General features: G+C 39.2%; 1 protein-coding gene across 1 annotated transcript in view; it reads right to left on the reverse strand.

Moving 5' to 3' along the window:
* Window positions 1-6,342: 6,342 nt before the first annotated feature.
* FBXO48 (F-box protein 48) overlaps window positions 6,343-25,170 on the reverse strand; it is a 41,464-nt gene continuing 22,636 nt past the window's right edge. Inside the window, exon 4 of the mRNA XM_007940137.1 lies at window positions 6,343-6,522. Within this exon, the coding sequence (XP_007938328.1) occupies window positions 6,343-6,522 (180 nt within the window). The remainder of the gene's footprint in view (window positions 6,523-25,170) is intronic.

A 25,170-nucleotide genomic window follows, 5' to 3' on the forward strand; every position in this document is an offset into this window, starting at 1 on the left:
CTATTTTGGTCATGTTGTAAGAAGGGACCATTCCCTGGAGAAGGATGTCATGCTTGGTAGGGTGGAGGGTCAACGAAAGAGGGGGAGGCCTTCTAGGAGATGGATTGATACGGTGGCTGCGATGATGGGATCAAGTATAGCAGGGATTGTAGGGCTGGTGCGGGATTGGGCAGTGTTTCGTTCTGCTGTGCATGGGGTCGCTATGAGTCAGAAACGACTCGACGGCACTTAATAACAACAACAACAACAACAAAGCAAGGGAAGGAAGACAAGAGAATTGATACCTTTGAATGTGGTGTTGGTGAAGAATACTGAAAATACCATGGACTGCCTGAAGAATGAAAAATCTGTTCTGGAAAAAGTACAGCCAGAATTCTTCTTAGAAGTGAGAAAGGCCAGATTTTGCTTCACATATTTTGGTTATATTGTCAGAAGGACCAGTCTCTGGAGAAGGATATCATGCTTGATAATGCAGAGGACCAGTGAAAAAGGGGAAGACTCTCAATGAGATGGATTAATACAGTGGCTGCAACAATGGGCTAAAGTATATCAAGGATTGTGATGGTGCAGGACTGGGCAGTGTTTCCTTCTGTTGTATATAGACTTGCTATGAGTCGGAATTGACTTAGCATCACCGAACAACAACAACAGCATGGAGAGGTTACACATTGTGGGTAGGGAGGAATATATGTGAAATTAGATGAGCTCTGGTGGCATAGTGCCTAAGGCATTTGACTGCTAACCAGAAGGCTGGTGGTTCAAACCCACCAGCCACTCCTTGGAAGGAAGATTGGGCAATCTGATATCACCTCAGAAACCCAAGGAGGGGTCACTATGAGTCAGATTTGACTCCATGGCAATGAGTTTGGGTTTTTTTTTTTTTACCAATTTGTGCCTGTAAATAGAGAATACAGCTTCCCTGGTCTGAAAATGTACCAGATTACCAGGAGCTCAGATTAATCATGCCACCAGGTAAGATACCAAGACCAGAAAAAGAGATAGCAGAACAGGTGTAGAGTTTAGAATGGCTAGTGTAAACGATCAATTGCAGTAATGAGGCTGTAACTAACCTCCCACTTCTAAGTCTACTCTCAGAAATAGAGGCCCTTTGGAATCCTGGAGGTACTCAATAACACATGTGGAGGAAATGTGTAGCCCTTTTCCAATCAAGGGGTAGACTATTGTAGCCATGGAGATTTGCTTCTCAGATCTTTCCAGAAAGAACTTGTTCAGATGTAACAAATGTATAGGTAATGGACAAATACCAGCTCTTCTTCTTTGGCAGCCTTCAGCAATGACCCATCATTCCTATGGTTATCAACAAGTCAAACTCTCTCCTCTCTTAGCCTTGATGTACAGAAGAGAGCCATCCCTGAACTTAGTGCCCCTCTTCCAGCACATTCCTGATGGCCTTGGTAAATGATGTGACTTCTAGCCCTTGCCATGAAACACAATCATCTGGTGGGTCTGCTAGCTTCAAATAATATTCATGCCAGTGTGTCCATTTTTCCAAACATTTTCATCCCTTTTGCCATCATCTACCACATTAGGCATTCAACTTTACTTGGCATAGACCATTGCTTTCTCTAGATTTTTAGCAACCATGCTGTTGCTGTAGTTGTTGTTATGTGTTGTCAAGTCATCTCCAACTCATCGTGACTTTATGTACAACGGGATGAAATACTGCCCAGTCCTGTGCCAGCCTCATGATCCCTACTATACCTAAGCCCATTGCTGTAGCCACCATGTCAATCCATCTTGCTGAGGACCTTCCCCTCTTTCATTGACTCTCTACCAAGAATGACATCCTTCTCCAGAGAACAGTCCCTTATGACAACATGACCAAAGTAGATAAGATGAAGTCTGGCCATTCTTTCTTCCAAGGAGCATTCTGGCTGCACTTCTTCCAGAACAGATTTGTTTATTCTTCTAGCAGTCCATGGTATTTTCAGAATTCTTCACCAACACCACAACTCAAAAGCATCAACTCTTCTTTGGTCTTCCTTATTCATTGTCCAGCTCTTGCATGCATATCAGGCAATTGAAAATACCATGGCTTGGGTTAGGCACACCTTAGTCTTCAAGGAGACATCTTTGCTCTTCAGCATTTGAAAGAGATCTTTTGCAACAGATTTGTCCAATGCAATACATCTTTTGATGTCTTGACTGCTGCTTCCATTGGCTTTGATTGTAGAACCAAGTAATATGAAGTCTTTGACAACTTTAATCTTTTCTCCATCGATTGTGATGCTGCTTATTGGTCCAGTTCTGAGGATTTTTGTTTTCTTTATATTGAATCCATACTTCAGGCTGTAGTCTTTAATCTTCAACAGTAAGTGCTCCAAGTCATCCTCACTTTCAGCAAGCAAAGTTGTGTCATCTGTGTATCTCAGATTGTTAATGAGCATTGCTCCAATCCTGATGCCATGTTCTTTTTCATATAGTCCAGCTTCTTGGACTATTTGCTCAGTATACAGAGTGAGTAAGTATGGTGAAAGGATACAACTCTGACACACTCCCTTCCTGATTTTAAACAATACAGTATCCCCTTGCTATGTTTGAACAACAGCCTCCTGGTCTATGTACAGGTTCCTCATGAGTACAATCAAGTGTTCTGGAATTCCCATTCTTCTCAATGTGATTGACAATTTGCTATGATCCACACAATCAAATGCCTTTGCATAGTCAATAAAACACAAGTAAAGATCTTTCTGGTATTCTTTGCTTTGAGACAAGAACCATCTGACATCAGCTATGATATCCCTTGCTTCACATCCCTTTCTGAATCCAACTTGTATTTCTGGAAGTTCTCTGTCAATATAGTGCTGCAACGATTTTTGAATTATCTTCAATTAGATTTTACTTGCATGTTATATCAATGATAATTGTTCGATAATTTCCACATTCTATGGGATCACCTTTCTTTGGAATGGGTATAAATATGGATCTCTTCCAATCAGTTGGCCAGGTAGCTGCCTTCCAAATAATGTGCCTCCAGTGCAGCATCCATTTTTTGAAACATCTCAATGGGCATTCTGTCAATTCCCAGAGCCTTGTTTATTGCCAATTCCTTTAGTGCAGCTTTGACTTCTTCCTTCATTACCATTGGTTCTTGATCATATGCAACCTCCTGAAATGGATGATCACCTGCCAATTTTTTTGGTATAGTGACTCTGTGTATTCCATGTCTAAGCCAGCCCCGGGAGCAACCATGCTAGCTGTCTATTAATCCTTTATATCAAGAGAGTTGTCTTGAGTCAACAAAATCTCATTTTCAGTCTTATGTCATTCCTCGTTAGGTATCCTTGAAAACCAGTCTGACTTGGTACTCTCCTGGCTCCTGCTTGTATATGGTGGCTATTTTTTCTGCAACACTTTGGAATATAGTCCATTTCTTCCTACAAAAGGTAAAGCACATCTATGGCTGGGTTATGGTGTGATTTAACACTAGTTATCATCCTGGCACAAGGCTAGGAGGTTGGGGCAGATCCTGAGGGAAGTCCTTGTAGCCTTATTTATGAGAAGTATTTGTAGTGTTTTCTTGCACATTAGGGAATGTCAGTTCTTGAAAGGGCCACTTCTGTAGTCTCTGAGCTCTTAGAAGAGTCTGAGGAGCCAAAAATCTGTACAGGTGTCTGCTTAGATGTCCCTTTCCCTTGTGTAAGGATGCCGGGTTTTCCCTTCACAGGATACTGATTCTGGCATACCAGATCTTCCTTGTTGTTGTTGTTTGCTGTCAAGTCAGATCCGACTCATAGCGACCCCTCCTTGGGCTTCCAAGGCAGTATCACTACGGAAGTAGATTGCCCCATCTTCCTCCCAAGGAGTGGCTGGTGGGTTTGAACCGCCAGCCTTCTGGTTAGCAGTCAAGTGCCTTAGGCACTATGCTACCAGATCTTCCTTAGTACTTTCTTAAAGTTCAGCATTTATACTATTAATCTGAGTTATATCGTCAGAGTCTTTGTTCTCCCAGTGCAGAATGTGAAGACCTCTTTATAAGCTACCAAAAAGGCCTTCTGACCTTCTCTCTCAATTTTCTACTGTTTGTTCACTGTACTGAGCTTTTCATTATCCTTCGGTAGTCCATTAATACAATTTAGTAACAAGCAGATAATTTTCATCTTTATAAATATTATTCTTCCCATACATTACAAACACCTGGATGAGTTCATTGGTCAGAACATTCCTCTTTACTGGAATATTCCCCAAGTCACCATCAGTGAAATTTAAACAACTAGGCTACCATCTAGGAGCTTTGGTATTGTAGTGCCTAAGGCATTTGGCTGCTAACCAGAAGGCCAGTGGTTCAAGCCCACCAGCCACTCCTTGGAAGGAAGGTTAGGCAATCTACTTCTGCAGTGATACTGCCTCAGAAACCCAAGGAGTGGCCGCTGTGAATCGGGTCCAACTCGATGGCACATAACAACAACAACAACAGGCTGGCACCTTTGTTAGAGTATTATCCATGTCCTCTATATCACCCAAGATGGAATATTCATAGCTCATTGGTCAAAGAGTGATCCAGTCCTCGAATTTCATCTTACCAATTGCTTTCTCAGATCATTTCTGGTAACACTGGTGCCAACTTGTCCTCTGTAAAGCAGACATTGGGGCAAGTTGGGAATTTAAGAATTTTATTGATGATAATGCTTATGAAAGGGAAAAGGGAGAAGAAGCAAGATGGGATAGAGAATATCTCAGATTAAGATGTAGATCTAACAGTGTCTCAGCCACTCTACTAGTGAACTCCAAAGCAAAGATTGTCTCTCAGTGGAGTCCCATATGGGCAGAAATGGCCAAGCCTTAGTATCCCACTATGATCAGTTACTCTCTGCTTAGGAAGAGTGAAGCTTTAACTCAAGAGCTAAGGTAGGTATTAAGATGCTAACCATTTTAGGCTACAGCTAACTTCTCTTCTTGAAGATAAATGACAAGTTTCTTCTTGAAGGGAGATTTTACCAGCATGCCTCCATAACTGCCACATTTCACATGAATCCAACATGTCAGGATAATAGTATTACAGTATACATTAGTAAGAGAGCAACTTAATTTAAGATTTTAAAGTTTTAAATATTTCTTGGCTCTTTCTGCTGAAAGAATGTTCTCCCTAGCATTCTCCTTGCACCCCAGGCTGCTGACCGTCTCCATGGGCCAGCTATGTCTAACTCTGCTATTCTTCCAAAGAGCATCTCTTGGTTCCTAGCTATAACCTATCTTCTCTAGTTAGCAATGAATGACTTCCAAATTCCTGTTATTTTACTAGGTTTCAAACTTTCCTATTTAGGTTGAGCTGATGCTTCCCTTTTCAAACCTAAAGGACTAGTAATGAAGTTTCTTAAACAAAAGAGGTACAGTTATTCTTGAGACTAAATCTAGTACCTCTCATTAAAACACAAACAAGCAAACTCACTGCTGTTGAGCCAATTCAACTCATAGAGACCCCTCCTTGGGTTTCTGAGGTGGTATCTCTACGGAAGTAGATTGTCCAATCTTCCTTCCAAGTAGTGGCTGGTGGGTTTGAACCTTCTGGTTAGCAGTCAAGTGTCTTAGGCACTATGCCACCAGAGCTCCTAGTACCTCTCTCATCTACTTCTGATTGTACTCTGACTGATAGAGGATACTCAAAAGAAAGACTTGAACTAAAAACATTGATTTTGTAGAGAAGGAAATGGCCACAAGCAGATAGAAAAACTGGCCATTTCTTTCTCTGCAAAATCAATGTTTTTAGCTCAAGTCTTTCTTTTGAGTATCCTCTATCAGTCAGAGTACAAGCAGAAGTAGATTGCCATATGCTTCTTCCAAGTACTCTCTCTTGTTGTTGTTATGTGCCATGTAGTCGGACCCAACTCATAGCGACCCCTCCTTGGGTTTCCGAGGCAATATCACTACGGAAGTAGATTGCCCCATCTTCCTTTGGAGGAGTGGCTGGTGGGTTTGAACTGCCATCCTTCTGGTTAGCAGTCAAGTGCCTGAGGCACTACGCTACCAGAGCTCCCCAGGTAGATTCAAACCTCTAAACTTTCAGGCAGCAGCCAAGCACTTTAACTGCACCACTCAGGGACTCCAGTAAGAAGTAAAGTGAACTCTAAAATAAAGGAATAAGAAGATACAGGAGCAGCCACTAACCCTACAGCTATCCTAGAGCACGCCAGGAAGAACACTTCCTTCCCCCTTCCAGGGCTGAGATCCAGGCAATGGCTCACTGGATGTCAAAGAAGTCACTGGAGGACTGCATTGGTGAAACTTGCTGGAACTCCACCTCAAAAGGGCTGAGAAAACTACTCCTGTGGAGGTGCCTTGTGAGAGGAAATATGCCTCAAAACCACCTGAGGGGTATTCTAGTCATAAGGCAGTGATGGCCACAGGGTACTGCTGATAGCCATGTACTGCAAGCTTGGTGCTGGAGATACTGCAAATTACAAGAGCCTGCTGAGAGAGCACACTGGAACCATGAAGGGAAACCCCTTTCTCCTGTAATGTCTCTCCACTGCTTTTTACTGACAAAGCTTTACATTGTGCCTCCTGGCAAAGAAAAGTTATTTAAATGGCCAGTCTTCCTTTCACAGAACTGGCAGTAAATGGTGAATTTGGAGCTTAGGGACAATACATTGATAGCTATACATTCTTTAATACTCTTTCTTTCACTTGAGCTATTCCTAGTCCAGTTAGTTACCAAGGACTTTATATAAGCTGAAGTCATCCTCTTTTCTCCATCTGCACACTTCTTCTTTAAGTCTGTCCCCCATCATTTTTGCTGTAATGATTCCAAGAGACTCCTAATAGGTTTTTCTGCCTCATGATTGGCCTCCAATCTGTTTTTTGTGCTTACAAGAGTCAATTATTTAACCCTAAACTCCTTCCAAACTCTTGTTAACCCTGTTTACCACCCTAGACTCAGCCTCATCTCCAACCATTCCTTTGTTTCAGTTCTGTGATCCAGCCAACACTGGGGAACATCAGATGTGCACTTGTTATTTAAACACTGGTTGTTTCAATCCCCAAGTTCACAAATTTGTATAGGAAGCAAATGCAATATAACACAAATTTTTTTTTACTAAAGAACAAACTGTAAAATCATGCACCTTTCAAACTTTGTCTCCAACATAGTGCCAATGTCTTTTCCTTCATATCACATGACTGAATTATTGATCAGTCAGGATATTGGCTAGTTTAAGTATCTGATGATAGAGTGAAAATTAATTGCAAGGATTGCAAAGGATACAGAGTTCCAGGAAACCAATAAAAGAGTGTTAACAACACCTAAATAACATAGAAGCTATGCTGGAAGAAGTAAAAATCAGCAAGGATGATGTGGGATAGGCACTTGAAAAGAGAATAATTTGGAAATCAAAATGTTTAAACCACAAATATTTCTGCATAATACCTTTATGCTCATGGTGAAAAGGTGAACTGTGAAAAGAAGGATCTCATATTACAAAATCATCAAAACTTAGGCCTTTGAAAAACAATCAAATCTGGTGTTTCTCTTCATTTGTTCCATGCATACAAGATTAGATCTCAGGGCTACTCTTCCTCCTCCTCCCAGGATGGTATCTGGTTGTGTGATGGGGGTATGGTGCTTATGTAACATCACAGCAGATGGGAACAGTTACTTGGTATGTACTGGTTTTTTAAAATTTCTTTTCTCTATTTCAGAAAATGTCCTTACATTATGTCCTTATATTCCCCTAGTGTCTAGCTAACTTATAAAATGCTCCAGTTTTGGCTCATTTGAACATGAAATTCTTTTCTTCTTCCAGGAAAACCTGGCACTTGCTAATGAAAACATTAGATTTCATAGCCCTTATGTCTAAAATGAGCGATAAAAGCCTATATTGGAAGTAAAAACTGTACTTTGTTTCCTGTGGCTGAGTTCTCTCCTAAAGGGGTAAAAGGAGTAATAGACATTGCCAGGAAAAAAAAAAAAAAAAAAGTATTTTTGATAATATTTCAGATTATTATTCTTCATGGATTAATCTCATAGATATTATCTTGGGTAAAAGAAACTAACCCCAAAAAGTATAAACTACATAATTTCATTTTTGTTAGTTTAAGATCAAGCAAAATTAATCAATGTTTGTAAAAGTCAGAATAGTAATTTCTTTTGGAGGTGAGGCACACAAACTAGCAAGTCATAGAAGAGAGTCTTATAAGATGTTCTATAACTTGATCTGGGATTTGGGTACAGTTTTGTATTAATGTGTGACAGACAAATCTTCAAGCTGTACACATTTTGTACTTAATTGTATATTTTCTTCCAATTAAAAAATGTGTTAGTTCCTTATTGCTGAGGTAGTAAAATACCACAAATTTAATGGCTTAAAACAACACAGATCTACTATTTTATGGTATTGGAGGAGTATTCTGAAATGAGTCTCATGAGACTAAAATCAAGGTGTTAGCAGGGCTGCATTCCTTTCTGAAGGCTCTATAGGAGATATGTTTTCTTGGTTTTTTGAGCTTCTAGAGGTTACCATCTAGAATAAACAACCAACACCAATGGAAGCAGCACTCAAGACATCAGACAACATATTGCACTGGGCAAATCTGCAAAAGACCTCTTTAAAGTGCTGAAGAGCAAAGATGTCTCCTTGACGACTACGGTGTGCCTAACCCAAGCCATGGTATTTTCAATCGCCTCATATGCATGTGAGACCTAGACAATTAGCAAATTGTTTAGTAAATTTACCATATTTACATTATTAACAAGCTATCCAACCCTCTTGGTGGGCCATGAGTCCCTCATATTTGTATAGCCTCACCCAGGCATCTGGTGGGAATCACAAAGACCATGGCTAGAAGAGCTATAGTAAGTAAGTCACTGCACCATTCAATCTTAATTCCATCCACAATCGTTGCTGTCCTCTTGTCATGTAACATAACATATTCACAGGTTCTCAGGATTAGGGTGTGAACATCTTTTGGGAAGGGGCATTGTTATGCCTACCACAATTATTATCCTACTGTAGCTGAAACAAGAGGCTCCAACATAGCAAGGATTGTGAGGATGGCACAGGACCAGGTAGTGTTTGTTCTGTTGCATACTGGATGTCTATGAGTCAGAACTGACTCAGCGGCACCTAACAACAACAGTTTCTTAATTCATAATTAACATTTTCAAGATAAAATCCTAATCAAATAAATTTTAAAATGAATAACTATAAAATTTTGATTCCATTTTAAAGTGACATATCCTTAAATGGGCTTTTCCTAGTATTAATTATTCTTGGATAAAAGAATCCTCTCACTCTAGCGCTCATATGTTTACAACATGCCCTGTGATGATCCAACCTCCTGCTCTGGCAATTCCTTGAAATATAATAGAACATTCAGCTGTAAAGAATGTGAAATATAGGTTTCTGTGAGGAAATGGCAAAATGTATATGAAGACAAAAAAAGAATAAATGAGTCATGATCTCCTTCTCAAGAAACTCCCAGGTCAATCCTCCTTCGAGTCTTAATCTTTCTTTGAGGGGGAAGAACCTTTACAAATGCAACAAAAATACGCCACCTCTTGAATGTCCCACTTGACCAACCCAGAAAGCTGGCTCTGTCTTTAATCTTGACTGGAACCTTTGTTTTCTGAGAGTTCTACACTTTGCCTGTTACACCATTCTCCTCTTGAGTTAGTCTAGCAAATATTACTCAGTGTTAATGGTCTATTATACATGGGGGCATTTCTCAAACTTGCAAAATTGTAAACAACATACTTCCTGGTAGTTTATATCACTTTCCCCTGCATGGCGCAAATTCTTGGCAACAAACAGAAAGACTGGAGGTCAAGACAGAGATTTGAATTCACTCAGTGGTACCACAGAAGAAAGCACTGGCAATCTACTTCTTTAGGATTATAGCCATTGGAAATTCTATGGAGTACAGTTTTACTCTGATACACATGGGGTCACCATGAGTTGGAATTGACTCAATGGCAATGAGTTTTGATTTTTTTGGCATAGTGCTTTCAATTTTAAACCACAAAGATTGTTAGGTCCTCATTCTTTAAACTGTACATAGGCCCTCTTATGTTCCATTGGTGAAATACTGTAATTATGATGCAGGAGTTGATGGAGCATGGAACAACCTGGCAGTTTTTTAATCCTGTGTAATTTATAGGTAGAAAATCAACATGCCCCTCTCTTTTCAAAAACAGTCCCTGAATGGAGCAAATGGTTAACTTACTCAGCTACTAACTGAAAGGTTAGAGGTTTGATTTCACCCAGAGGCTCCTCAGAAGAAAGGTTTGGTAATTTACTTTCAAAATATCAAAAACCAAAACCAAGGGTTGCCATGAGTTGGAGTCAACTTTTTGATGAGTTTTACTGGTCTGTTGTAAAAAAAAAAAATGCCTTCAGAGCTGATTCTCCCTACATCTTCTCTGTCTCTCCTTTTCATTTACATTTGTCTGTGAACTTTTCTCTGTCAAAATGTCAGCAAAGGTACCCCTTATCTGATCTGTTTCTCATGTTTCATTTTTCCACTGAAGGAAAGGTGCCAGGGGTGCTGTCCCAGAGTCCACCTTCTCCGTGTAGACAGCGTGTACATGGAGTGAAGATTGTGCTTAATCCAGACACCGGGATAACAGCTACAAGTGCTGGCTAGTTTACAGTTCCTTGTACTTTCTCTTTCTCATTAAGCCTGAAGGGGTTTTTAACACTGAAATTTCTAAAAATCAATAAAAAGATTAGTTAAAATGTAAAACCTCAAAGTAAAGTGAAGTAGATACTGTTTATTAAAGAGTTCACAGAGGCAAATCGATATTTTAAATAGAAGCAAATTTAAAGTAATACATAGCATTATCATTATGTGATTCTTTATTAAATAATATGCCAACGAAAGGTCATATTTTGGCTCTTGTGGACTTGTCTTAATTTTCTTCAGCTTCAAGTTGAACTTGCATATGAGCAATTTATGGTCTGACCCACAGTCAAGTCCTGGCATTGTTTTGACTGATGATATTGAGCTTCTCCTTTACCTCTTTCCACAGATGTAATAGATCTGATTGCTGTGTATTCTATCTGGTGAGGTCCTTATGTATAGCTGCCATTTATGTTGTTGAAAAAAGTCATCAATCTTGCATAATCCTATCATGCAATCTCAGATATTATTTCTATCACCAAGGACATATTTTCCAATTACCGATGATTCTTTGTTTCAAACATTCACATTCCAATCACCAGTAATAACTGAAACACCTTGATTGCATGTTTGGTTAATTTCAGATGCAGAAGTGGTAAAAATCTTCAATTTCTTCACCTTTGCCTTTAGTAGTTGGTATATTTGAATAATACTAGTATTAATCGGTCTTCCTTGTAGGTGGGTGGATATTACCTCATCACTGATAGCATTGTACTTCAGGATGCATCTTGACATGTTCTTTTTGATGATGACTATGATGCTTTTTCTTTTCAATATGTCATTTCCAGCATAGTAGACCAAATGATTGTCTGATTCAAAATGGCCAATACCAGTCCATTTCAGCTCACTAATGCCTGGGATATCAATCTTTATGTGTTACATTCCATTTTTGGCAACTTCCAATTTTCTTAGATTCAAACTTTGTAGGTTCCATGTTCCAGTTATTAATGAATGTTTGCAGCTATTTCTTCTTATTTTGAGTCATGCTTCACCAGCAAATAAAGGTCCTGAAAGCTTTACTCCACCTGTGTCATTAAGGTCAACCATACTTTGACAGCTCTGGTAGCATAGTGCCTAAGACATTTAACTGCTAAGCAGAATGTTGGTGGTTCAAACCCACCAGTCACTCCTTGGAAGAAAGGTTGGGCAATCTACTTCAGTAGTGATACTGCCTCAGAAACCCAAGGAGGAGTCACTATGGTTGAATTGACCATGATCAGATCTCTAATTAGCCTTGGGGAAGATTTGAATCTGGTATAGGAGCAGAGTGAGAGTACTATTCAGTTTTTGTTATTCTTTTGAGATTTACAGCAAGGCAATAAGGAATGGTGGTGGTGGAAACCCACCCATTCTAATTCTGGAGTGATGGGAAAATGCAGAAAGAAAGAAATAGGGAGCTTGGAGAAGTGTGTTGTGAATGTCCATCTCTGAGGCTTGTCCTAAAGAGTGTAAGGAGTCAGAAAAATCAAGGAAAAAATGATTTTCCTTGCTTTGAGATTCTGTGAAGACTTATGTGTAGAGGTTCTATACCCATATGGGTAAACCAGCACAGCCAAGAGAGCTTCCTGGAAGGACCAAGAAGAGAATAGCTCTAATTTAGATACCTCCAGTCTCTTGGATCCATATTGAGAGCTGGGGTCTTTGTCATTGTACCTGTCATTGGTAGGAGCAGGTTGCCCCCCAATAGGAGACCAACTGGCTCTGGAACTAGATGGATGTCTTAGAAGAGATTTGGACCTATAGCCAAGCAAGAGTTAAGGGTCAACTTTATTAGCATGAGAGGCCACCACCAAGACCAAGCTGCAAAGAAGAGGCTATGTGTGCATTAGATGAATGTCAGTAGTAAATGCACAGAAAGTCCTTGGACTGTATCAGCCATCTACACCACTATGTTATGGAAAGCAATTGACAGATTTTTATGAAGGCATGATATGTATGACTTTTTTTTTTTTTTTAATCATCTTGGCTGCTATATGGAAAATGAATAGAAAGGTATAAAAAGTATAGTTGGGACAAAATGGTAGTAGCTGTGATGAGCAATGTTGGTGACCTAAATAGGATGTGGCAGTGACATTGAAGAGGAAGGGTTAAATATGGGATACATTTTGGAGGTAGAATGGATGAACTAGTTGAAGGAGGTCTCCTGGGTTTCTCACTTCAACAGTTGGATACATAGTTTACTATGATAGGGAAAACTGCAGACAAGATGAGGCACTTTTGTGTAAATTGCCAACTCTTGTATAGATTGATATATGTCAAAGACTATGGATTTCCTAACATGTAGCTCCTTACATAGGAACTCTCATCCCAGCATTTCCAATATACTGCAGAAATCATACAGTATGTGCTTTCTGCATGGGTAGCAAGCGGAGAGCCGTTGGAAGGAGTTGAATGATAACTCAGTGTCTTAGTTTACTAGGGCTGCCATAACAAAGTACCACAAAGGGAGTGCATTTAAACAACAGAAACGTATTGTCTCACAGTTTTGGAGGCTAGAATTCCCAGTCAAGGTATCAGTTATATTGATTGCTTCTGAGGGATCTGAGAGAGAAACTGTTTCATGCCTCTCTCTTTGCTTCTTGCATCTCCTAACAATGTTTGATGTTCTTTGACTGTGGAAGCATCTTCATGTGGCCATTTTTTCTCTGTGTCTGTTTTTTTCTTTTATAAGGGCAGCACTCAGATAGAATTAGGAACTATTCTACTCTGGTATGATCTCATGTTAACTGATACCATCTTCAAAGACCCTATTTCCAAACAAGGTCACGTTCACAAGTACAGGGGTTAGGACTTCAACGTGTCTTTTGGGGAGAGGGCACAGTTCAGTCCCTAACACCCAAGTTAACTGTTGTTTTTGAAAAAGCACAAAATCAAAATGTGTAGACATGCTAAAATTAAAACTGAAGGAGATGGATGATGTACTAAGCAGAGCCAGAGAGGTAAGTATAGGGAGAGCTACAAGGAAAAAGTATCCAATGTTCCCTGTTTGTAAGGTAGACTTATCATAGCTGTGTTAATTCTAGACCCATAAGTCCTGCCTATCTGTACAGTTTGGGTGTTTACAAATTTTTTTTTTTTTAATTCTATGAAAAAAGAGAGACATATTTAAAAAGAAATACATATGAACCAAAATTTAAGCTAAAAGAATAAAAAAGGAACATAAAAGAAAGAAAAAAGAAGAACTAAAAATTATACAAAATTTAAGCAATAGGTTTGGTTAAAAATAGAAAAATAAGCAAATAAATATTAAGAGAGATACAACAAAAGAGGCAAAGAAACACAGACCAAGAACAAAATTTAAAGTCAAATAAAAATAACATAAAGGATAAAAATACATATTTTAAAGTTAAGAATTAATAAAGATAAAAGAAAAAAATCCTACATCCCATAATTTGGGAGGGTGAAAATCATGACAAAGCTAAAACAAAGTAAAGAACAAATATAGAGAACAAAAATAGAGAGGTGACAAAGAAGGGTGACAAAATCGAAACGAGAAAATTGCTAAAATTAATCCCAAGTCTCCAAATGTTTGTAGGATAAATTTCTGTAAAATAAATGCCCATCATTTGAAAAAGAATAAAGCTGACAAACCATATGAGTCTCTGAGTGACATCTTGGATAAGTAACTCCCAAGGGTTGGAGTTTTTAGTAGAATTTCTTCTTCTTTTTTAAAAACTTTTTATTGTGATCTGGGTGTAAATTTACAAAGCTGATTTGTTTTACTTTCAAAAGTTCATACTCATTTTGCTTCAGGGCACTGATTTTAATCCCAACAATGAACAGCTCTCCTTCTGTTCCCCCCCTCGACTACCCCTTCCCTGTGTCTTCTTATCTATGCATTCTTGTCTGTCCAGCTTTCCCCCTATGCAAATGCTGCCCTTCTGATCTCCCATGGTTGACTGATCAAAGGGGTGCATCTCCCTGGGTAAGTGTTCTGCTCATAGGCCTTTCTACTGTTTGACAAAGAACTAATCCACAGAAGTGAGTGTAGTTCCAGGCCCAAAGGATAATCTGCGGCCATAGTTTCAGGGGTTTCACCAGTCTCTATCTGACAAATAATTGTGGTCATTTTTGTGTTTTTGAATTTTGTTCCACATTTTCCCTCCCACTCTATCCAGGATCTCCAATTTTGATCCCTTTCTCAGTGGTAGGCATTGGTAGCCAGGCACCATCTAGTTCTTTTAGTAGATCTTCTTGAGGGCAGAGGAGACCTGTACTCCTAGAGTGCCTCTTAAATGCCATACGATGGTCAAAAGCAAGCAGTCAGCTTTGGGCATCACTATTAACCAGCTCTGGTGGTGTAGCCTAAGGCATTTGACAGCTAACCAGAAGGCTGGCGGTTCAAACCCACCAGTCACTCCTCAGAAGTAAGATTGGGCCATCTACTCCTATAGTGATACTGCCTCAGAAACCCAAGGGGGGGTTGCTATGAGTCAGGTCTGACTCAACAGCAGTGAGTGAGAGTGGCTGTAATAAACAAGATACATAATAACAAGTTGATGAGCATGTGGAGAAATTGGAACCCTTTTAGGTGGCTGATAGAAATGCAAAATGATGCAGCTTCTTTGGAAAACAATTCCTCAAAATGTTTGAGTTACCATATGACCTTGCCATTCACTTTCTAGGTTGAAACCCAAGAGAAATGCAACTATAAGTCCACACTAAAACTTCTACATGAGGGATGGGAGATGGGGTGTGACTACTAATGGATATGGGCTTTCTTTTGGGGGGACAAAATTAGGTTCTATAATTAGATTGTGGTGATGGTTACACAACTCTGTGAGTATATTAAAAATCATTAAATTGTATACTTTAAGTGGTGAATTATATCCCAATAAAGCTACTAAATTACTATCCTTTTGAGACCAAATACTGCTACTGCTATTTATTTTCTGGGATCTGTGATAGCGTAGTGCCTAAGACACTTGACTGCTAACCAGAAGGCTGGTGGTTCAAACCCACCAGCCACTCCTTGGAAGAGAAGATGGGGCAATCTACTTCTGTAATGATACTGCCTTGGAAACCCAAGGATGGGTCATTATGAGTTGAGTCTGACTCGACAGCATATAATTACAACATTTATTTACTATGTGTTCAATATATGAAATTTACGTTAGCATAACTATTATCTGTTTTGTGATATTTGAACACAGTAGTGTAAACTAGGGGTGTATTGGCTCTGAACACTCAGGTATCTTCAAGATCACTGTATTTTGGAACTTGATCTGCATTACTTGCCCAAGTAGGACTGATGTTTAGCTGGCTCACATAGATGTGGCTTGAGAGCTGTTATCTGTTCTAATGGTCAGTCTCCATACTATTCTGGTCATAAGCACTTTAATTATCACCCTGGGCATAAGCCATCTATTTTTCTCTGTTCTATCACTTTTCGTGTTGTTTAGAGTGGTTGTTGAACACATGGGCTCTGGAAGAAGTCTGTCTGATTTGTATATCCAGAGAGAATGGCCAGACTTCGTCTCACCTACCTTGGTTGTGTTGTCAGATGGAACCATTCCCTGGAGAAGGATATCATGCTTGGTAAAGGGGAGGGTCAATGAAGAAGAGGAAGGCCCTCAATAAGATGGACAGACACAGTGGCTGCAATAATGGGCTCAGGTATAGCAAGTATCGTGAGACTGGCACAGGACTGGGTAGTGTTTCATTCTGCTATGCATAGGGTTGCTATGAGTTGGAGACAACTCAATGGCATGTAACAACAACAACAACAACAACAATTACACTTTTTAGTGATTATCTGACATTGGGCAAGTCACTTAATCTCTTTAAGCCTGAGTTTCTTGATCCGTCAAATGGTGATGATAGCAAAAGTAGTAATGAACACTTATACATTTATTTGGGCAACATTCTAAGTGCTTTGCAAATATTATAACATCATTATGTTATAGAATCAAATTATTTTATATTATAAAATCATTATAACAGCTCCATGAGGTAGATGCTTTTGTAATCCTCTTTTTTTTTTCCCTACAGATGAAAATTTAAGGTACTGATAACTTGCCCAAAGTCACATGGTTAATAAGGGGCAGTTGCAGAAATGGAATATCTCGAATGGTTGTTGAGAAGATATTTTATACATGCTAAATACTCAATTTACAGTAGTTATTATTACTATGGTCCGTGAGTGGTGCAAATGGTTAATGCACTTGGCTGCTAACTAAAAGACTGTCAATTTTAGTTTACCAGCAGTACCTCAGAAGAAAGTCCTGGTGAACTACTTTAGAAAAACCAGCCAGTGAAAAGCTTGCAGGGTACAGTTTTACTCTGACACATGTGGGGTTGCCATGAATCTCAATCAACTACATGTTGCTGTTGTTAGGTGTCGTCAAGTAGTCTCTGACTCATAGCAACCCCATGCAAAGCAGAACAGAACACGGCCTTGTCCTGCACCAGCTCCATGATCCTTGCTATACTTGAGCCCATTGCTGCCTCCACCATGCTAATCATCTCGTTGAGGGCCTTCCCCTGTTTCATTGACCCTCCACCTTATCAAGCATGACATCCTTCTCCACTGACTGGTCCTTTCTGACAACATGACCAACGTATGTGAGACAAAGTCTGCATGTTCTCACTTCCAAGGAGCATTCCAGCTGCACTTCCTCCAGGACAGATTTGTTAGTTCTTTAAGCAGTCCATGGTACTTTCAGCATTCTTGACCAACACCACAACTCAAAAGCATCGACTCTTCTTCTGTCTTCCTTATTCATTGTCCAGCTCTCACATGCATATGAGGAGATTAAAAATACCATGGCTTGGATCCGGTGCACCTTAGTCCTCAAGGAGATATCTTTGCTCTTCAGCACTTGAAAGAGGTCCTTTGTAGTCAATTTTCCCAGTGCTATATGTTGTTTGATGTCCTGACTGCTCCTCCCATTGGCGTCAATTGTAGAACCAAGCAATGTGAAGTTTTTGACAACTTCAATCTTTTCTCCATTTATTGTGATGCTGCTTATTGGTCCAGTTGTGAGAAATTTTGTTTTCTTTACATTGAGGTATAATCCATACTGCCAACCCCAACAGCCACTCCTTGGAAGGAAGATTGGGCAATCTACTTCCATAGAGATACTGCCTTGGAAACCCAAGGAGGGGTTGCTATGAGTTGGGTCTGACTCGATGGCACATAACAACAACAACAGCCCAATCCATACTTCAGGCTGTGTTCTTCAATCTTCATCAGTAAGTGCTTCAGGTCATCCTCACTTTTGACAAGCAAAGTTGGGTCATCAGTGTATCACAGGTTGTTAATGATTCTTCCTCCAATCCTGATGCCACATTCTTCTTCAGATAGTCTAGCTTCCCAGATTATTTGCTCAGCATATAGATTGAATAAGTATGGTGAAAGGACACACTCCCTTTTTTATTTTAAACCATGAATTGTCCCCTTGTTCTGTTCAAATAACAGCCTCCTGGTCAATGTACAGGTTCCTCATGAGTATAATTAAGTGTTCTGGAATTCCCATTCTTCTCAATATTATCCACAATTTGTTATGATCCACACAATCAATTGCTTTTGCATGGTCAATAAAACACAAGTAAACATCTTTCTGGTGTTCTTTGCTTTGAGTCAAGATCCATCTGGCATCAGCAATGATATCCCTCATTCCACATCCTCTTCTGAATCCAGCTTACATTTCTGGAAGTTCTCTGTCAATATACTGCTGCAAACATTTTTGAATTATCTTCAGTAAGATTTTACTTGCATGTGATATTAATGATATTGTTTGATAATCTCCACATTCTGTGGGATCACCTTTCTTTGGAATGGGTGCAAATATGGATCTCTTCCAGTCAGTTGGTCAGGTAGCTCTCTTCCAAATCTCGTGGCATAACCGAGTGAATGCCTCCAGAGTGACATCTATTGGTTGAAACAATTCCGTCAATGCCTGGAGCCTTGTTCTTCACAAATTCTTTCAGTGCAGCTTTGTGTACTGCATCTGGCAAAATCCATATGTATAGCCACCATTTGTGTTGTTGAAAAAAGGTATTTGCAATGAATAAGTCATTGGTCTTGCAGAATTCTACCATGTGCTCTCCAGCATTATTTCTGTCACCAAGGCCAAATTTTCCAACTACTGGTAATTCTTTGTTTCCAACTTTTGCATTCCCATCACCAGTGATAATTAACACATCTTGATTGCATGTTTGGTCAATTTCAGACAGCAGAAGTTGGTAAAAATCTTCAATTTCCTCATCTTTGGCTTTGGTGGTTGATGTATAAATTTGAATAATAGTAGTATTAACTGGCCTTCCTTGCAGGTGTATGAATATTTTCCTATCACTGACAGCACTGTGCTTCAGGACAGATCTTGAAGCATCCTTTGCAATGATGAATGCCATGCCACTCCTTTTCAAATTGTTGTTCTCGGCAGTGTAGATCATATGGTTGTCTGATTCAAAATGGCCAAAACCAGTCCATTTCAGCTCACTAATGCCTAGGATATCAATCTTTATACATTCTCCTTCATTTTTGACAACTTTCAATTTTCCTAGATTCATATTTCATATATTTCATGTTCCAATTATTAATGGATGTTTGTTTATAGCTGTTTCTCCTCAATTTGAGTTGTGCCATGTCAGCAAATGGAGGTCCCAAAAACTTTACTTTTTCTACATCATTAAGGTTGGTCCTACTCTGATGAGGCAGCTCTTTCCAAGTAATGTTTTGAGTGCCTTCCAGTCTAAGGGGCTCGTCTTCCTGCCCTGTATCAGACAATGTTTCCAGGCTATTCATAAAGTTGCATAGTAATGTATCAGACAGTGTTTCTCTGCTATTCATAAGGTTTCCCCTGGCCAAGTATTTGAGCAGTGGTTGGCTTCTTCCTTGTTTCTAGTCTGTCTTAGTCTATAAGCTGCATCGAAACCTGTACACCATGAGCAACCCTGCTGGCATTTGAAACACCAGTGGCACAGCTTCAAGCCTCACAGCAGGGTGCAAGCTACCACAGTATGACAAACTGACAGACAAGTTCGTCTCCCTCAGCTGTTGGAAAACTCTCCACCCTCCCCTTACCTGATTCCTAATTGCCGCCTCCCACTTTTGTCATCCCTGGTGGCATTCCCTCCCTTTCCTGTCTCTGTGGGTGGGTCCTGTCTGCCACTCTTTACCTGGCTCCTGTCACTTTTGTCTTACCTATTTTCTATAAGCACTAATCTTGAATATGAACTTTCTATTTGAAATATGCTGTCAGGATCAAGATAGTAGACTCAAAATCTAAGTTACATTTAGATAAAATTATGCATCTCATATTTGGGTGCATTTTGTTTTCCATTTTGAGATGTAGATATGGTATATGTAATAATTTACATAATCTAGGAGATAAACTTTTGATTTACTCATGACAGGTTTATTTTTAAATTGAATGGAAGAAGAAAGATTTAAAATGTAAGGAATCTTTTAACATTTCATTGTGCTTTATGGGAAGGTTTACATAGCAAATTAGTTTTCCAATCAATAGTTCACACACAAATTGTTCCATGACATTAGTTGTAATCCCCACAATGTGTCAGCACTGTCCCTATTACCTCCTTGGATCTCGCATTTCCTTTGTTCTAATTTCACTCTCCCTCTCTGCCTTCTCTTAAGTTTTGGGCAAATGTTGACCTTTTGGTCTCAAATAGTAGTTTGTTCTAAGGACTAATTCTTCATAGCAGTTATTTACTTTATAGTCTTGTCTATTATTTATCTGAAAGGTGGCCTCCAGGAGTGGCTTAACTTTCAAGTTAAAAGTTTGTCTCTGGACAATAGTCTCGGGTTTCCTCTAGTCTCTTTCAGTCTACTAAGTCTGTTTTTTTTCCTCTTTGAAGTTTGTTCTACATTCTTTACCCATTCTAACTGGGACCTTTTATTATTCTCTTGGTCAGAGTGATTGGTAATGGTAGCCAGGCACCAACCAATTCTTCTGGGCTCAGGTTAGAGGAGGCTGTGGTTCATGTTGGCCATTACTCCTTTAGACTAATTGTTTCCTTGATCTTTGTTTTTCTTCATTCTCCTATGCTCCCGGTGGGAGGAGACCAATGGTTGCTTCTTAGATGATCACTAGTAAGCTTTTAAGACCCCAGATGCTACTCACCATATGTTAAAGGACTTGGGGGCAGCATCTTTTGACCTCCGCTAACTTGACAAGAGGAAGACAGAATCACCATCAATAGCCCAAGGCTTATTCCTGAGATGCCAGACATACTACCACCCTCCAAATGTTTTACTAACTCTGACACCAACCAGCCCTCCCATAGCATTCACTACTTCTCTGCTGGGTTCAGTAATTCATTGCAATAGCCACACAGAACTCATGGATAATACTCACAATTATGGGATTTATTAGGGCAGTCACAGGTTACAACTCAGGTTCAGGAATGTGCTCAGGATACAATTATTTGATCAGGACAGTCTCCCCTCTGCTGTGTACTCAGACACACCTCTCAAGCCCTTGGCGAGAATGGCCAGACTTCGTCTCACTTATTTTGGTCATGTTGTCAGAAGGGACCATTCCCTGGAGAAGGTTGTCATGCTTGGTAAGGTGGAGGGTCAATGAAAGAGGTGAAGGCCCTCAATGAGGTGGATTGACATGGTCGCTGTGGCGATGAGCTTAAGTATAGCAAGAATCATGAAGCTGGCTCAGGACTGATCGGTGTTTCATTCTGCTGTGCATAAGGTCACTGAGTTGGAACTGACTCAGCAGCAACTAACAGCAACAACAATGTCCTCTAGGTTCATCCACGTTGTGAGATGTTTCATGTATTCATCATTATTATTTATTGCTGCATAGTATTCCATTATATGTATGTATTACAGTTTGTTTATTCATTCATTCATGGATAGACACTTATGTTATTTCCATCTTTTTGCTATTTTGAATAATATTGCAATGAACATGGGTGTTCATATGTCTATTTGTGTCACTCCTCTTATTTCTCTAGGATATACACCTAGAAGTGGGATTACTGGATCATATGAAATTTCTATTTCTAGTTTTATAAGGAACTGTCATACTGTTTTCCATAGTGGCTGTACCATTTTTCCTGGTAGTGTAGTGCCTAAAGCACTTGACTACTAACCAGAAGATTGGCAGTTCAAATCCACCAGCCACTCCTTGCAAGGAAGGTTGGGCAATCTACTTCTGTAGTGATACCACCTTGGAAACCCAAGGAGGGGTTGCCATGAGTCAGGTCCGACTCCACAGCACATCACAACAACAACAGCAGTGTATATAAGAGTTCCAATCTCTTCACAGACTCACTAGCATTTCTCCGTTTATTTTTTTATTTTTTATCAGTGCCATTTTTGCCAGGATGAGATGGTATCTCATTGTAGTTTTGATTTGCATCTCTCTAATTAATGGCCAGAATGTTCCTTAGAAGAGAGGATGGTAAGACATCATCTCTTGTATTTTGGACATGTTATCAGTAGGGACAATTCCCTGGAGAAGGACATAATACTTGGTAAAGCAAAGGATCGGTAAAAAAGAGGAAGACCCTGGATGAGCTGGGTTAACACACTGTTTGCAACAATGGGCTTCAACATAGCAATGATTGTGAGGATGTCACAGGACAGAGCAGTGTTTCATTCTGTTATACATAGGGTTTCTATGTGTTGGAACTGACCTAAGGCACCTAACAACAAAAACAATAATTAGTGGCTATTGATAGGGAGCATCTTTTCATGTGTTGTTACTAGCTGCCTGAATATCTTCTTTGGTGAAGAGTCTGTTCATGACTTTTGCCCATTTTTTAATTGGATTGTTCCCCTTTTTTTGGTTGAGGTGTTGAACTTTTCCACAGATAGTAGAAATCAGACCATTGTCAGATATGTCATTTTCAGATTTTTTCCCCCAGTCTGTAGGTTCTCTTTTTACTCTTTTGGCAAAGTATTTTGATGAGCATAGATGTTTAATTAATTAATTACTTTTTTTAAACAGAGTTCTATTTTAATAAATGCTTTACGATTTTCAGAGAAGGAAAAATTGTATATATCAAAAATTTCTTTTTCCAGTCCCATCAGCAGTATATGAGAGTCCCAACTCTCCACACCCTCACCAGCATTTGTTATTTTCTGTCTTGCTGAACTTTGCCATTAGTGTTGGGATGAGATGGTATCTCATTTTGGTTTTGATTTGCATCTCTCTGATGGCTAATGATAATGAGCATTTCTTCATGTATTTGCTGGCTGCCTGAATATCCTCTTTGGTGAAGTATCTATTCATGTCTTTTGCCCATTTTTTAATTGGATTGTTAATTTTTTTGTTGTTGATGATTTCCTATAAATTTTAGAGATAATTTTAGAGGAGGAGTTTTCTATAAATTTTAGAGATAAGTTCTTTGTCAGATATGTCATTGCCAAATATTTTTTCCCAATTTGTAGGCTCTCTTTCTACTCTTTTGACAGTGTAATTATTGACATGTATGAATTTGTTACTGTCATTTTGTTATGTGCTTTTTCATGGTGTTGCTGATTTTTTTGTTCCATATAGTTTTCTGTGCTGAGCTCATTTTGTTTATGAATTGTGTCATCACTTCCTTCTTTGCTATTTTTTTAGTATTTGCTAAATATTCGTGCTGATCTTCTTTCTTATTTTGATGTGAAGGTTTATCATTTTTCTTTGAGGTTACCCTGTGATTTATAATTTTCTTCCCAAGTTTAGAACAGTCCATTCTATCTTGCAGTTGTCTTGACTTGCCTACCATTTAGAAGTTCTGTAACTACACAGCTTTTTCCCTCTTTTTGGTTTGTAGTTGTCTTCATTTGTCAATCAATGTCTCTGGTTCCCTATTTACAATATTGTAGGCTTATTTACTTTGGATATTTCCATAACTGGGTTGGGTTTTGGGTTATGTCATCATGTGTATTAATGGTAAGTTGTTGTTTGCTATTGTTGGTTCTCTGTCCAAAGGACTCCCTTTACTATCTCTTATAAGGTTGGTCTGGTTTTAAAAAATTCCTTTAATTTCTGCTTATCTGGAAATGTCCTAATTTCCATCATATTTGGTTGGAAATTTTTCTCTTTCAGGGTTTTATATATACCATCCCATTGTCTTCTCAGCTGCTTGGTTTCTGCCAAGATTGGTTGCCCCTTGTAGGTAACTTTTCATTTTCCCTGCGCTGCTTTCAGGAGTCTTTCTTTGTCTTTGGTTTTAGTGAGATTGATGATGATATAGCTTGGTGATTTTCTTTTGGGATCACTCCTTTTTGGGATTCATTGGACTTCCTGAATGGATATGTTTCATCATACCAGGGAAATTCTCTTCCAACAAATCTTCAACAATTTTCTCTGTGATTTTATTTGTCTCTTCCTGTTCTGCAATTCTGATTACATGTAGCTTACTCCTTTTGATGGCATCCCACATGCACTTTAGGCTTTCTTCATTTTGTTTTGATCTTTTTTCTGATTGACCCCTTTCCAAAGAAGTATTGAGGTATTTGTCTTCAGTCTCACTAATTCTGTCTTCCTTTGATTCAATTCTGCTCCTTTGCCCATTCAACGTGTTATCTATTTCTGAAAATTTAGTATTAAATCTTCTGAATTTCTGGGTGTAGATTTTGTATCATTTCTATTTTTTCATTTATTTTGTCATTTTGTTCTTGTATTGTCTTTCAAAATTGTTCTAGGCTTTTGTCTATGTTTTCCTCAATTTTGTCACTGTTTTCCTTGATCTGTCTCTCAATACTTTGAAGATACCTAAATATAATTCTTTTGAATTCCTTATCAGGGAGTTCCAATGGTGCTTCCTCCTCAGGGATGTGTTCTGAGTCTGTATCCTGGTCCCTTGTTTCTCTTGCTTCTTTGTGTGGACTGTAACCCTCTGTTGTCTCTGAGGCATTGTGACATTTTTGTGTTTTATATTTAATTGGTTATTGTATGTTGGAGTGACTTGTCCATGATTTTTGTTTTCTTTGTTTTGTTTGGGTGTTATCTAAGTAAGCAGGGTACTGTATCCCTCTATGCAATAGTTGGCAGCACTTATACACTCACCAGCTGTCTCCTTTCCCATTGTCAGCCTCCCATATGTCCCTGCTGTCCTTGGCAAACAGAATCTATTTTTTAGGTCCCTGGAATCCAAATGAGAATTTTGTCACTTTAAATATCCAAAATGCCACCTCTTATAAGCATTCAAAATGGCTTCACCCTCAGTCACTTCAAATATCCAAAATGGCCACAACTAGTAAACATTCAAAATGGCTGCACCCTGGGTCACTTTAAATATCCAAAATGTCCACCACTTGTAAACAATCAAAATGGCTGCCAAACATCCACAACTCAAGTTGTCTCACTCCTTGCTGTTTTCCTTCCTAGTCATAGGCCACCAGAGCAGTCATCCCTGCAGCCCTTGGTGACCAGGGCTGATCTTTAGGTCAATTCTCATGTCCCAACACCACTTAGAAATATTCAGGCTGGGGAGATCCGGCAAGATGGCAGACTAGTCAGAAAGACTGCACAGACCCTCTTCAACAAAGAAAAGGGAAACCAATTAACACAGACACAGAAGATAATCCTGGACCCCTGAGCCTTGAAGGGAAGGATG

The sequence above is a fragment of the Orycteropus afer genome, unplaced genomic scaffold (assembly GCF_000298275.1).
Source record: "Orycteropus afer afer isolate SDZICR_OR568_19922 unplaced genomic scaffold, OryAfe1.0 scaffold00065, whole genome shotgun sequence".
In the NCBI taxonomy this organism is placed as follows: domain Eukaryota; kingdom Metazoa; phylum Chordata; class Mammalia; order Tubulidentata; family Orycteropodidae; genus Orycteropus; species Orycteropus afer.